The 12,582-nt window shown below is 53.4% G+C and overlaps 1 protein-coding gene across 1 annotated transcript in view; it reads right to left on the reverse strand.

Annotated features, from left to right (window-relative positions):
* Positions 1-1,382: 1,382 nt before the first annotated feature.
* Positions 1,383-12,582, reverse strand: part of Kcnq4 (potassium voltage-gated channel subfamily Q member 4) — a 51,791-nt gene continuing 40,591 nt past the window's right edge. The window contains exons 10-14 of the mRNA XM_051171659.1: positions 9,123-9,343; positions 7,022-7,121; positions 4,502-4,633; positions 2,915-3,044; positions 1,383-2,572 (exon numbers count right to left, since the gene is read on the reverse strand). Of these exons, the coding sequence (XP_051027616.1) occupies positions 2,360-2,572; positions 2,915-3,044; positions 4,502-4,633; positions 7,022-7,121; positions 9,123-9,343 (796 nt within the window). The 3' untranslated portion in view covers positions 1,383-2,359. The remainder of the gene's footprint in view (positions 2,573-2,914; positions 3,045-4,501; positions 4,634-7,021; positions 7,122-9,122; positions 9,344-12,582) is intronic.

A 12,582-nucleotide genomic window follows, 5' to 3' on the forward strand; every position in this document is an offset into this window, starting at 1 on the left:
TCATATCCTTTTTTTTTTTTTCCTTTTTCTTTCTTTTTCTCATTACCAGTGTTTATGTGTGTAATGAACAAAATGAATTATGCAAACTGTTGGAAATCAAAGACAGAAACCTACCGTCAGCATAAGGCTGAGAGTACAATCTTTTCAGGCTCAAGGCCAGCCACAGGCTAGGTATGGAGGTCGCCTCAAAACAAACAAAAAGCAAACAGCTCGCGCGCACACACACACACACACACACACACACACACACACACACCAAACATAAAGTTCCCTGCCATTTTTTCTAGTTTCCTCATAGGACAAACCACCAGAAAAGTGGTATCCACTTTTCACTGGTCCTCACACGAGAGCAGCGTGCCTGTGAGGAGAGTCAAGCAGAAGAAGGGATTAGCCTGTGTGTGAGCATGTAGGTTTAGCTGTGTGTGAGGTCAAATCTAGATGACTTAGCTATCTGGGATGACGTGTCTTGTCTTTTTCCTTTGAGCCATATGGAGTTGGGCTTGTATGGTTTACAATAGTTCCAAACTCTCATTTCCACTGTCTCACCAGGCGCCTCAGCCCTCAGCCACGGAGCACAAGTGAGACCAGTCAGTTCCTACTGAAAACTTTAATGAAACCAATAAGTTAATAAGTTAACAAAGTGAGGTACTTGCATATCTGAGAACCGGGTTGGTGAGGGGACGTCAATCCTGGAAGGAGAGAGGGCTTCTTCCCATGTCTCCTTTGGTCACGGGGTAATCTTATTCTCCAGAGCCTCTCTGCAGCTCCATCTCTGAGGGGGGTGGGGGGTGGGGGTGGAGTGGCTCTCTGGGGACAGTGCAATGCAAGAGAGGCGAGCCAGGATGGGTTCCATCCAGGGCGTGATGGTACATGCAAATGGTAGGGCAAAGATTGGGCACCATAGGGCTGAGCAAGATTCAACCCAAGCCCTGGCACTGGTACATGCAGGTCCCAGTATGAGATGCAGACGGTTCAGCCTCAGCCCCTTGTTCCCAAGCAACCCCCAGGGTGTCATCATTGGTCCACCGCCCCTCACCCTCTTGCCACCTGCACTGTGCTTTGCAGAAGAGGAACACAAAGGGGTAGGGATCTAAAACTGGTGCTGGGACCCCGCAGTGTTTGGGGATTTGTGCCAATATGCAGTGCTGCCAATCAAAGTGAGAAAGTGGGGCAGAGGACAGTGCAGGTGCGAGCCAGGTGCAGTTGCTCTAGCACTGGATGCAAGTGTCCTTTCTGGGCCTAGGAAGAGGATGTGCCTGGGTTCTCTCCAGTGGCGTGCAAGGTCCAGAGGACTAGGCCTGAGGTAGTCCTCGGGGCAACCGGAGGACTCCTGGACCTTAAGGAGGGGAACAAGCACAACTCTGAGGCAGGGCCTGGGAAGAGCCGTGGGTACCCCAAACCTTCTTCTCCTGCCCAAGAAAGACCAAGTGGCTTTGTGCTCATGCCTCCAAGTGTGTGTGGTTGTGTGCATCAGTGCATGAGGCATCCTGCTGGAGAAATAATAGGGCCGTGCTTGTGGTCCCTGGTGGTGGGCCACTGTCTGGTAGGATTGGGGAAAATGACAGGAAATTATGCTGACTGTCAAAACTGTTTGGAGGGCCAATAGGAGTGGGCATCCAAGCAGCAAGAGGAAGCCCCTGAGGTGACACCTGCGAAGGGGTAGAAAGGCCCAGTTACTGCCCCCTTGGGAGAAGACAGAGAGGTTTAGGCCCCATGCTGGGCGGGGATGGATGATAAGCCAAAGAACGGAGGTGGAGTATGGCCAAGCAGCCTGAGACCAGCTACTGCTGGGGCCCATCTCCCAGTGAGGGAGGGGCAGAGGAACCCCATGGGGGTCCCCAAAGTTGCATATTTAACATAGTTTGCATATATGATGCCCATCTACCTTATGGTAGAGTCCTGTGCTTTGTAGGCACCTGTGGGGGCACCTTGGGCCCAGCCCCTAGCGGGGCGGGGCTTGGCAGGAGGGTTTCCCTGCTCTGCCTGGAAGGGCGGGCCTGGAGACCACACCTTGCATAGCTAGAAGCTGGGTCAGGGACCAGGGCCCCAGAGTTCTGCTCCCATTCACGGGGCAGAGCCCTTGCCAGGCGGGCTACATTGGGCCTTGATGGAGCTGGCAGGGTCCTGGAGCGGCCAGAGGCCTCCGGTCAGCAACTGCTGCGCCCCACCACGTGGCCTGGCATTTCGTGCTCCCGGGGCGCTGCTACCTGGCATCGGTGTCTCGCCCACCCAGACAGCTTCAATACTGCGTATGGCCTCTCTCCCTGCCAGGGAGCGAGTTCAAGTAAGAGAGGAGTCCAGAGGCCTCGGGGTGAGTCCGAGGGGCAGACCAAAGGCTGCCCCGCCCCTGAGAAGCCCTTCAGTCCATGTTGGTGCTAACTGAGCGAGAGATGCTGAGCGTCTGTGCCGAGACGGAGATGTCTTCGTGGTCTACAGGGCTGTGGTAGTCCGAGGTGATGTCAGGGTCGAAGAGCGGCACTTGTACGGTGCCCAGGCTGGCCGAGGTGCCAGAGCGTAGGCAGCGCGAGTAGAAGCCCAGTAGCAGATCCAGCTTATGCTCGATGGACTGCACCTGGTGGGCGGGGCGGGACGGGGCGGGGCTGGAAGGCGGTGTTGGACCCGAGGGCAGGGCGCCGCTGGGGAAGGGGGCTAGCTTGGACGGGGCGGGGCTTGGAAATGATAGGGCTGCCAGGTAGGAGGCGTGGTTAGGACGAGCTTACCGGTAAAATCCTTCAAGAATGAAAGTTAGTGGGCTTTCTTAGAGCCCCGCTTGTTTGTAGGGTGGAGCTTGGCCGAGCAGAACTCGGCACGCGGGTTCTACTAGGGCCTCCAGGGGCCAAGCCTCTGCGCTAAACTAATGCTGTACCCTTGACAGCTATTTCGGCCACTGGGTATAAGGCCTCCCTACACTCACCTGCTTTTCCACCTTGACTACGCGCCCCATCATGCTGATTTCATCCACTGCCTCCGTGTCCGAAGGCCCTTTATCGCCCTTCTCCCTAGTTTTGCGGTCCCCGGGCCCTCGACCCACAATTTGGTCCACCCTGTCGGGGAAAGAAAGCATCAAAGAGATTGAGTCATACTGCGCCTCCCTTCCACAAGAACTCTAAGTTGTCGGCTAACCCGGAAGACAGACCACTCTGATGGAAGAGGCCACTTCCCTGCCCAAGGGAGGCTTGAGCCTAGAAGACACCAGCTTTGAGAGTTCTCCAAATAATAAGCAGAGCCTTCGAGGTGGGATATGACAGGCTGGGAAAGGGGACATTAGAAGGTGGGCAGAGCCTTTGCAAACGTCACCTTCACCCCTCTGCCTGCAGCCCTGCCTCCTTTCCCTCTAAAGCCACTCTAGTCTGACTTCCCCTCCCCTAACGGAACTCCACGTTACTAAATCCAGTGATCAACTCGGTCCCCAGCAGCAGCAGCAGAAGTAGCACTGTATTACTCCTCCCCGCAACACTGTTCGTTTTACCCCCTTCTACACACGGTCTCTTGTAACCCAGGCTGGCCTTGACCTCTTTACATAGGTTGAACTAGTGATCCTTTCACCTCTCACCCCAGCCCCCGTTACTGTGGTTGTTACTGAGATCCGGCCTCCCTAGGTCGCCCTGCTGACTTGGAACTCTCTTATGTTGACCAGGCTGGCCTCAAACTCACAGAGATCCACCTGCTTCTGCCTCTCCAGGGCTGGGATTAAGGGTGTGCACCAACCATGCCCCACTTCAGTCTGTATTGTTTGTTTGTTTTTCGAGACAGGGTTTCTCTGTGTACCCTGGGCTGTCCTAGACTCACTTTGTAGACCAGGTTGGCCTCGAACTCACAGCAATCCGCCTGCCTCTGCCTCCCAAGTGCTGGGATTAAAGGCCTGCACCACCATACTCAGCCTCAACTGGTATTTTTTAACTTAATGAATGAACATCCCATGAGAAAATAGGACACAAGAGAAGGAAAAGCTCTAGGCAATTTGGGGTTTGATATAAAGGTTCTGCCTTAGTCCTGGACCTAGGGGACATGCAGGATTCTAGAGGCAGGAAGCGAAAGGTAATTTGTTTCACACTGCTACCTGGGAAGACAGGAAGTGGTTACTATAGGCCAGTTACTCCAGTACTTGGAGACTGGTTTCTAAGGAAAGCCCTCAAGGCACGAGCGTGGACTGGACGTACCCGGAGGACTATCACTGAGGTTGTCGTTTTGGCTTTCAGCTTCCAAGCAGCCTGTGCACTGCAAGCCGAGGATCTTCTGGTTTGGGTTTGAGTTCTGATTTCTTTTGTTCTTTTGAAGCCGAGTCTCATAGCTCAGGCTAGCTTAGAACTCGTGGTCTTTCCTCCTCTGGCTCCCCAGTGCTGAGATTACAGGTGTACCACCTGGGCAGGACCCTTACAGGTGTACCACCTGGGAAGGACCCTTACAGAGCACAGATGGCTTGATATGGTCCTGAGCCCTCTCACTTGGGCCAAGGACCTTCAGCTCCCTACCCCTCCATCCTCCAAGCCTGCACACCCACCGAGCTTGCAGGCTCTTGATTCGCCCCAGCATGTCCAGGTGCCCCGCTGAGTACTGCTCGATGACGTCCTTCACGTCGTATGGCCGCAGTGTCTCCTTGAATTTCCTTTTGGCTACCAGGAACTTCAGAATCCTGTTAGGGGAAGCGAATCTCTGACAGTTGCTCCTGATCCTGGTGGGGACTCTTCCTGTGCACTCCAGGTCATCTGTTTGGACCACTCCAACAACCTCTGCTGGGTCCCCTGGCCTTCTTACCCAACCACCAGGCTCCTTTCTGCCCTGCACACCCACAAGCTGGCTTGGTGTCTTCTCATACACCTGCCTCTACAACCACATTAACCTAGGAGGCAGGAGGTGGACCTGTTGTCTCTTAGCTCACTGGGACATGGAGCTTCTAGAACACCAACTGCTGCTGCTGGCTCAGTGGAAGAAACGCCTCCTTCACTCTACACATGCTTGGCAATTGGACATCCAAAGAGAGTTAGATCCAACTCCTGGCTACAGGGAGGCCAGATCTACGGTCAGCGGGGGCGGTAGGCGGTGGTGGAAGGACACAAGCAATTCTGGGGTGACAAGAACCACGTTCAAATAGAAAAGGAGAGCTGGGAGCTACAGCAGGTAGAGCCTTGGATGATGTTTTCCAGCCAGAAGCAAGACAGCTTCTCTTGCTCTGAAGAAAGGAGCTTCCCAGAGACAGGCAGGGCAGTGTGAGGAGACAGGACTAGCCATGAGGAAGGGCTGGGGTTAGGGCTATGCAGAGAAGGCACTGAGATCGGGGTTGTGGGGAGAGCCATTACCACTGTGCTTCAATATGCTTGCTTTGCCAACTTCTGGAAAGAATGTGTGGGGGTGCTCCATGCTATAGGCATGAAGAGCAGTTCTCAGGATGGGCCTGAGCTAGGAGGGGACAGTGGAGTGGAGGTAGGAGACAGACTCAAGCAACTCAGAGGTAGGACTAGAGACCTCTGAGTCCAAATGCAGGTTGACTGATTTGGCTGGAGACACAGTAGGCAGTGGCCTGACTTGGAGATTTGAGCAGAGGAGCCATTTGGCAGCATTCTGAGTGAGAGGGGGCTGTGAGGGTGCCAAGGAGAGCTATCCTGGCCCTCACAGCTCAGATACTGTGTCCAAGATGGCGGGCACAGAAAGGGAGAGACGGGGACATATGGAAAGAAGTGAGGAGAGGCCTAGAGGCCAGACTTGGGGGAAGCCAGGAAAGAGCCTGTGGGCAGGTGCATGAGCCAGGGGAGCGGAGTCAAGGGAGCTGAGCTTCAGTGGTGTTAGGAGCCCAGCTGCAGGCTGGAAATGGAGACCCAGCCAGGACTCCTCACCAGGAAGCTGGGGCCAGATCCACACTGGGCATGGCTGCAGGGTATAGGAGACCAGTGCATACTTATCACAGAAGCCAATCAATGTATCATGACTTTCAAACTATTTGACCAAGACCTACATAAGAAATACATCTTCCAGCACTGGGGCGGCAGGCGGATTGCTGTGAGTTCGAGGGAGCCTGGTTTACAAAGTGAGTCCAGGACAGCCAAGGCTACACAGAGAAACCCTGTCTCAAAAAACAAAAAACAAAAAAAAAGAAAGAAAGAAGGAAAAAAGAAATACATCTTATCATGCAAACAGTACTCATGCACACATAGATTGAAATACAAATTTCATTATTAGTGTAAGAATTCAGTCTCTTCTCTTTCTCTCTCTCTTTCTCTCTCTCTCTCTCTCTCTCTCTCTCTCTCTCTCTCTCTCTCTCTCTCTCTCTCTCTGTCTCTCTAAGCAAGACCTCAAGTTACCCCAGGCTAGTCTCAAATTGTCTATGTAGCCAAGGTTGACCTTGAATTCCCAATCCTCCTGCTTCTACCTCTCAAGTGTTAGGGTCACAGAACTGTGCCGCTATGTCCAACTTCACTTTTTTTTTTTTAAATGTTGACCATGACAACACACTGACTTAGTTTCATTGAGTTCTCAGTCTGTAATTTGAAGAGTACTGCCCTTGAGGATGTCCTAGAGAGAGAGAGAGAGAGAGAGAGAGAGAGAGAGAGAGAGAGAGAGAGAGAGAGAGAGACACCAAGACACCCAGGAAGAAAGAGTTTGTGATGCAGAAACAAAAGGAGCTTGGGGACTGAGACACGGGTACAGAAGAAAAACACTTCTGTAGAGCAGGCAGGGACCACAGCAGAGGCTATCAGGTGCCGCTGGTGTAGCTAGGGAGAGAAAACGGAAAGAGGCCGCCACAAGTGGGAGGAGGAGAAAGGGAAGAGAAGCAGCACACTGGAGAGACTCTGAGGGGCAGCTGTGCCACTGGCCACCAGGGCCAGGCCCTCTGGACATGATGCGTGCGTGTGTAGGAGCAAATGGTGCTGGAAGCCATATGCTCCTGCCCAAACCTCCTGCACCCCAGGCAGGTAACAGCTGGCACCCGGGAGCTGCGCCAGGGCTGGCCATGAGGACAAGCCCAGATGGGGAGCAGTGACGGGTGGCAGGTGGGAGGGCTGCTCACCTTGGGCCTCAGCCTCACCTGACAGAACGGATGACCGTCTTCACAGCAGGCATGACATCATCCACCGTGAGCTCACACTGGTAGCTCTTTTCCTCAGCTACTTCCTCTGAGGGGCCCTCTGGAAAGACAGGGGTGGCACATGAGGGCCAAGGGTGGTAGAAGAAAACACTCCAGCCCCTACCTCCATTCACATAGGATTCTGCTTCAGTCTGCCTACCTGTGATGTCACTGCTTACCTGCCATGGGGGCGTGGCCCTGCCCTGGGCCATATAAAAGACACCCTCCACATGGCTCTCTCTACTCTTCTACCTCTACCCCCTTTCTACTTCTCTACCTCTCTTTCTCTCTCTCTCTCTCTCTCTCTTTCTCTCTCTCTCTCTCTGTCTCTCTCTCTCTCTCTCTCTCTCTCTGTCTCTCTCTCTCTCTCTCCCCATGTCTCCGGAGACAGTTTCTATACCCCCTTATTAAACCTCTTAAATGGATCTGTTATGTTGTGATTCCATCCCTCTGTACAGCTCTGCCTTTCACCTCTAACCTCCACTGCACACTTTTAACACATACCATGTGTTACCCCTTACAGGGCAGGAAGCCCCAGGGAAAAGACGTTTATTTGATGTTTTGGGGTTTTGTTTGTTTGTTTTTTGGTTTTCGAGACAGGGTTTCTCTGTGTAGCCTTGGCTGTCCTGGACTCACTTTATAGACCAGGCTGCCTCGCTCGAACTCACAGCGATCTGCCTACCTCTGCCTCCCAGAGTGCTGGGGTTAAAGGCGTGCGCCACCACCCCCGGCCTTAATTGATGTTCTTTATGGAGTCTTTCGTGGTCTTTTCTTCCAGTTGGAAGCAAGAGGGGTTGGGAGGGAGGGATCTCCAGCTAGAGTGAAATCTCTACAAGGAAGGCCCTTAAAGCAAGGATGGGAAAACAGCTTCTCTGGGGCTGGTTGGTACCTTGTGCTTCAAGAGGGTGATGCTTTCCTCATCCCGGACGGAAGGAGATCCCAGGCACCTCCATGCCTAGGCTTCCATGAGCCAGGGCCTTCCCAAGAACCACTGGTTTGTGGTGTTCAGTAACTTTCCAGGAAGAGGCCAAGCCCTCAGTCCTCAGCATCTTGGCACAGTGCAGGCAGCCGCTTTGGGCTAGCCTCTCCCTCCAACAATAAAAGGAGCATCCTGCCCTCATCCTCCATTGGATCTATTTACCCTTTCTTTCTCTACCAAGAACCTGCAGCACAGGCAGCAGAGACAAGGGGGTTCTGTCAGGAGACCCCATACAGCCTTCCCATTTTCCAAAAGGGAAACGGAACAGGGCAGCCTCTCGTTCAAGTCCTAGTGAAGGACTGGGATCCAAAGGGACCACCTCCTTCCAACAGTGCTGCGCTTGGGTGACAGCCCGGAACATCAGCTTAGGAGCTGGCCAGCCTTGCTCCAACTGACACGCTGAGGGTCTCAAATTCCACATCTACAATATGGAGGCAAAATGGGTAGCTAGGTGAAGCAACAGAGACTGTTGGGGGTCGGGGGGCAGCTGCACACTGGGCTGGGACCCCTTCCTTCCAAAGGGCCCTCAGCTGAGCACTTGCTATGAACTCCAATCATCTGTTCGACTTCCAAGGATCATCTCACTTATTTCTCAGAACCTTTCTCTGAAACAGATGCTATTAATGCCTCCATTTTAACAGACAGGGAAACCGGGACCCAGAGAGATGTGGTCGCTAAGTGACAGAGGGCCCTTGAGACAGCTCAGTGGATAAGAGTGCTTGCCCTAAAGGTTGATCCCCAGGACCCATGTAGTAGTGGGGAGGGAGCCAACTCCCACAGATCCCTCTGACTGCCACTGGCACAGACATGGACACATACACACAACAAATATGTGAAATATAATTAAAAAAATATATATATAAAAATATCAGAATTCAAATCTTGCAAGCCTGGTTCCAACTCCGGTGCTCTTACCACTGCCAAATGCTCCCTCTAGATTCTCATTTGATTATCTAACAGTCTGGAGACTGGGTTATAGCAAAGAGGAAATCACGGTGCCCGTTTGCCAGAGCAGATGACCTGAACCAGTCCCCATCCCTGCCGCATCCAGCAGATGTGCAGCCCTTGACCTCTGAGGCTTACCCTCTGCAGAGCATCGGGGCTTGAGTCTTAGAGAGGCCCGGAAGCGGGTGCGGTCATTGAAGCTCCAGCTCTTCTGCACCTTGCTGGGGCTGGACGCCTCGCCCACCTGCTCGCTGCTTGGCGAGGTGGGTATTGGTGGGGGTGCCAGGTGCTGCTTGGAGGGACCTGTCCGCTTCTGGGAGCTGCTCATACGGATGCGGTCTTTGATGCCCATCCGGCTGCTGGCAGGGCAGGGCAGGGCAGGGCAGGGCAGAGCAGAGTCAAGTTAGCTGGCCTGAAGCAGGCAGGTGAGAATAAAGCTGACCTAGCTCATCTAGGGTATTTGCTATGGGGGTCTTGATTTCCCACCAGTTATTTCCCCAGGCGTGGCATGGGGGCCCTAATGCCTACAGAAAGCTAGATAGGTCAATGAGGACATATCCTCTCCCCCAGCCCCACCTCCCTACTCCTTCCCAGCCCCAGACAGATAAGGGGTACACAGGAGACAGATGTCAGAGTGAAAGCAGTGAGAGAATCCCGGTGGGAAGTCAGAGACAGGAGGACAGAGGATCCAGGACCAGCTGGTGGGTGGAGGGTTGAGGTAGTGACCCCTCTGGACACAGACACACTATAGAAAGAGGTGCTCACCTGGCCAGGCACACAGCGAGGGGTCTCTGGGTCTCACCGTACACAGGGGTTGGCTTTGTGGAAGTGAGAGAGTGTGTGTACTGGTGTAACTGGGTACATAGGCACCCATGTGTCTACACAGTGTGTATACATGTTGTGAACTCACACTTCCCTCCCCTCCCCCGACTGCTGGAACTATCTTGTGCCACTCTGGCCAGGTCATGGCTTTAGGACTTGGCGCAGCTGTATAAATAGAACCAAGGTCTCTATCACACAACTCTCCACGTATTGGCCCATGAGGCTATGTGATATGACGGCCTGCTGAGGGTCTGATTGGCCAAGACACAAATGAGGTGCCGGCCCCCTCAGTGAGGATCTATGTGGAGCAACCTGTCCTCCTGCCGTTTCTGGTGTCTGGGTTCTGCTCTCCAAGACTGATGTCCCACCCACATGGTCTTGGAGCACCAGGAAGGGCTACTCACCTGTGTGCTTGTGAGCACACATGTGTATAAGGGTGCTGTTTGTTTGTTTATGTTTGTGCTTTTTGAGACAGGGTTTCTCTGTGTCGCCTTGCCTGTCCTAGATTTGCTTTGTAGACCAGATTGGCCTCGAACTCATACAGATTTGCCTGTCTCTGCCTCTCTGAATGCTGGGGTTACAGGCCTTTTCCTCAGCTCCTGGCTGTATGTAAGGATTTTTGCTTACTTCCCTTCCTGCACCCAATTCCCCATCACATCCCCAAACCTTGGAGGAGGATGAGCAGAGGGGGGAGGCCTCCATTTCCCTCAGAGAGGCCCCAGTTGACCAGCAGTACCTGGTAGTGTAACTCTGTGTCCAAGAGGTTCAAGAACCAAGCTATGCTGTTCCTAAGACATCCTCAGCCCCACACTCTACAATATTACCACCATCTCCCCTGCTGAGGCACCCACTCCATTGTGTCTAGAGCCTCGGCACAGACAAGGCTTGAAGTGAAGGAAGGGACCATAGCACCCTCAAAGCCTGAGCAGAGAACAGAATCTGGTTCCGGTATCAGGTGGGAGGCAGCTCCACACCCACCCCCAAAATCCAGGGCTGCCCAAAATCCAGGAGGAGAGAGAGAGAGAGAGAGAGAGAGAGAGAGAGAGAGAGAGAGAGAGAGAGAGAGAGAGCAGAGCCAGGATGGTGAGGTGGGGGACATCATAAAACCAGGAGCACCTTTAGAAAGGAGGCCCAGATATAGGGCCATCCTGAGGGGTGGGTCCCTGCCCCAGGGGGACAGGTTGGGAGCCTGGGGCTGTCAGAAAGAAATCCATCCTGTTCTTCACTGGCTTGGGATCTCTTTGACACACCTCCAAATCTTCCAAGTGAAGTCTGAGCATGGCCTTCCCAAGCTTGCCTCTGTGGCCTCATTCTTGTGGGCTTTCGTCATGCTGGCAAGCACCCGCACCCCCATGCCCCCACCCCTGGCCACGCAAGGCCACCCAGTCCCCTGCTGCTCTGATGGGGAGAGAAGTAGAGGAGACTAGAAAAACCATTGCACTTTGGTTCAAGGACTGGAGCTCCAGATTGCTCATTGGTGTGGTGTTCTGGGGAAGTGTGCCCCCCAACCCCTTGTCAATGAAGTGTGCGCCAAGGCTACACTAGTACCCAGCAGGACTCTCAGGGGACCAGGGTGGGGGTGGGGGGGCTCAGGCTTGCACTAGAGGCTTTTAAAAAGTCCCTTTCCGGCTCTGATTCTGTGATGGCAGAGGGAGCTTCTGGCCTGATTTAAGGATTCTGTAACTTTCCAGCCAGGCACAGGCTCTGCTTCCTCTTGAATGCAAGAAGACACTGCTTTCCCTCGGAGCAGCCCTGGATTCCAACTCCTTGGGCAGGGACCAGAAAAAGGCTCACGTCAGCCTCTCTGGAGCCTGAAAGCTCAAAGAAAATGGAAAGAAACCTGGCACACGGTAGGCACCGAACGGCTCCTTTCTTCCTAGGCTCCTTAGGGCACACAGGGCCTGTCTGAAGGCCTTGGTGCTTTTAGGCCTCCAAGCCTCCTCTTGTAGAGTCCCTGAACTCGCCATCCCTGTTTTACAGATGCAGAACAAGAGAAATGATTTGCTTAAAATCAGAACAAGGTCGGGGTTCATTTTCTCTGACGTAAGAGGCTGTGGCTTTTTCCTGGACAAGGGCTTAGTGTGAAGTCTATGGCAACGGTCCTCAGCTGAGGACCATCTTGCCCACCAGAGGGCAGCTGACAATGGAGACATTTGGCGGGGGGGAGGCTACCATTCTGTAAAGATGCTCTCCTGGTCCATCCTGGGTAGAAGCCAGGAATTCTGCCCAGCAGCCCAAGATGCATGCAGCAGGCCCCAGCAATAGTATCGTCAGATTCAAATGTCAACTGTGTCGAGGTGGAGAAAAGGGGCTGCTGGTGTCTGGAAGGCTGGGGGTGGCTGCACTGGTGCCTGGGGGTGGAAAGATGTGGGAGAAGGGAAAGGAAAGGGTAAACCCTGCACTGGCTGCTCTCTAACTGCCCTGGAAACCCAGGCAGCCCTTGTACTCACAGCCACAGGAACTCTGCCCACCACAGCCTGGGCTGAGAAAGGCAGATACTCACCCCTGTACCACCCTACACTGCCTCTCTTCAGGGTCTACAAGGAAAGAGACTTACCTCTGGCCTCCAACCTACACTTGCACAGGGGCAGGTCTAACCCAGTCTCCTCAGAGCTGCCCTCAGGGAGCCCTTATTTTCTATAGACATATTCTCAAGCTTTTATTTTATTCTTTCCAGGATTGGGGATAGAACTCGAGAGGCCTACCATAAAGCCATATCCTCCTCAGCTTTCAAACTACTTTACAAAAGTATGGGTTTTAATTTTGTTTATTTATT

The sequence above is a fragment of the Acomys russatus genome, chromosome 29, assembly GCF_903995435.1.
Source record: "Acomys russatus chromosome 29, mAcoRus1.1, whole genome shotgun sequence".
Lineage (NCBI taxonomy): Eukaryota > Metazoa > Chordata > Mammalia > Rodentia > Muridae > Acomys > Acomys russatus.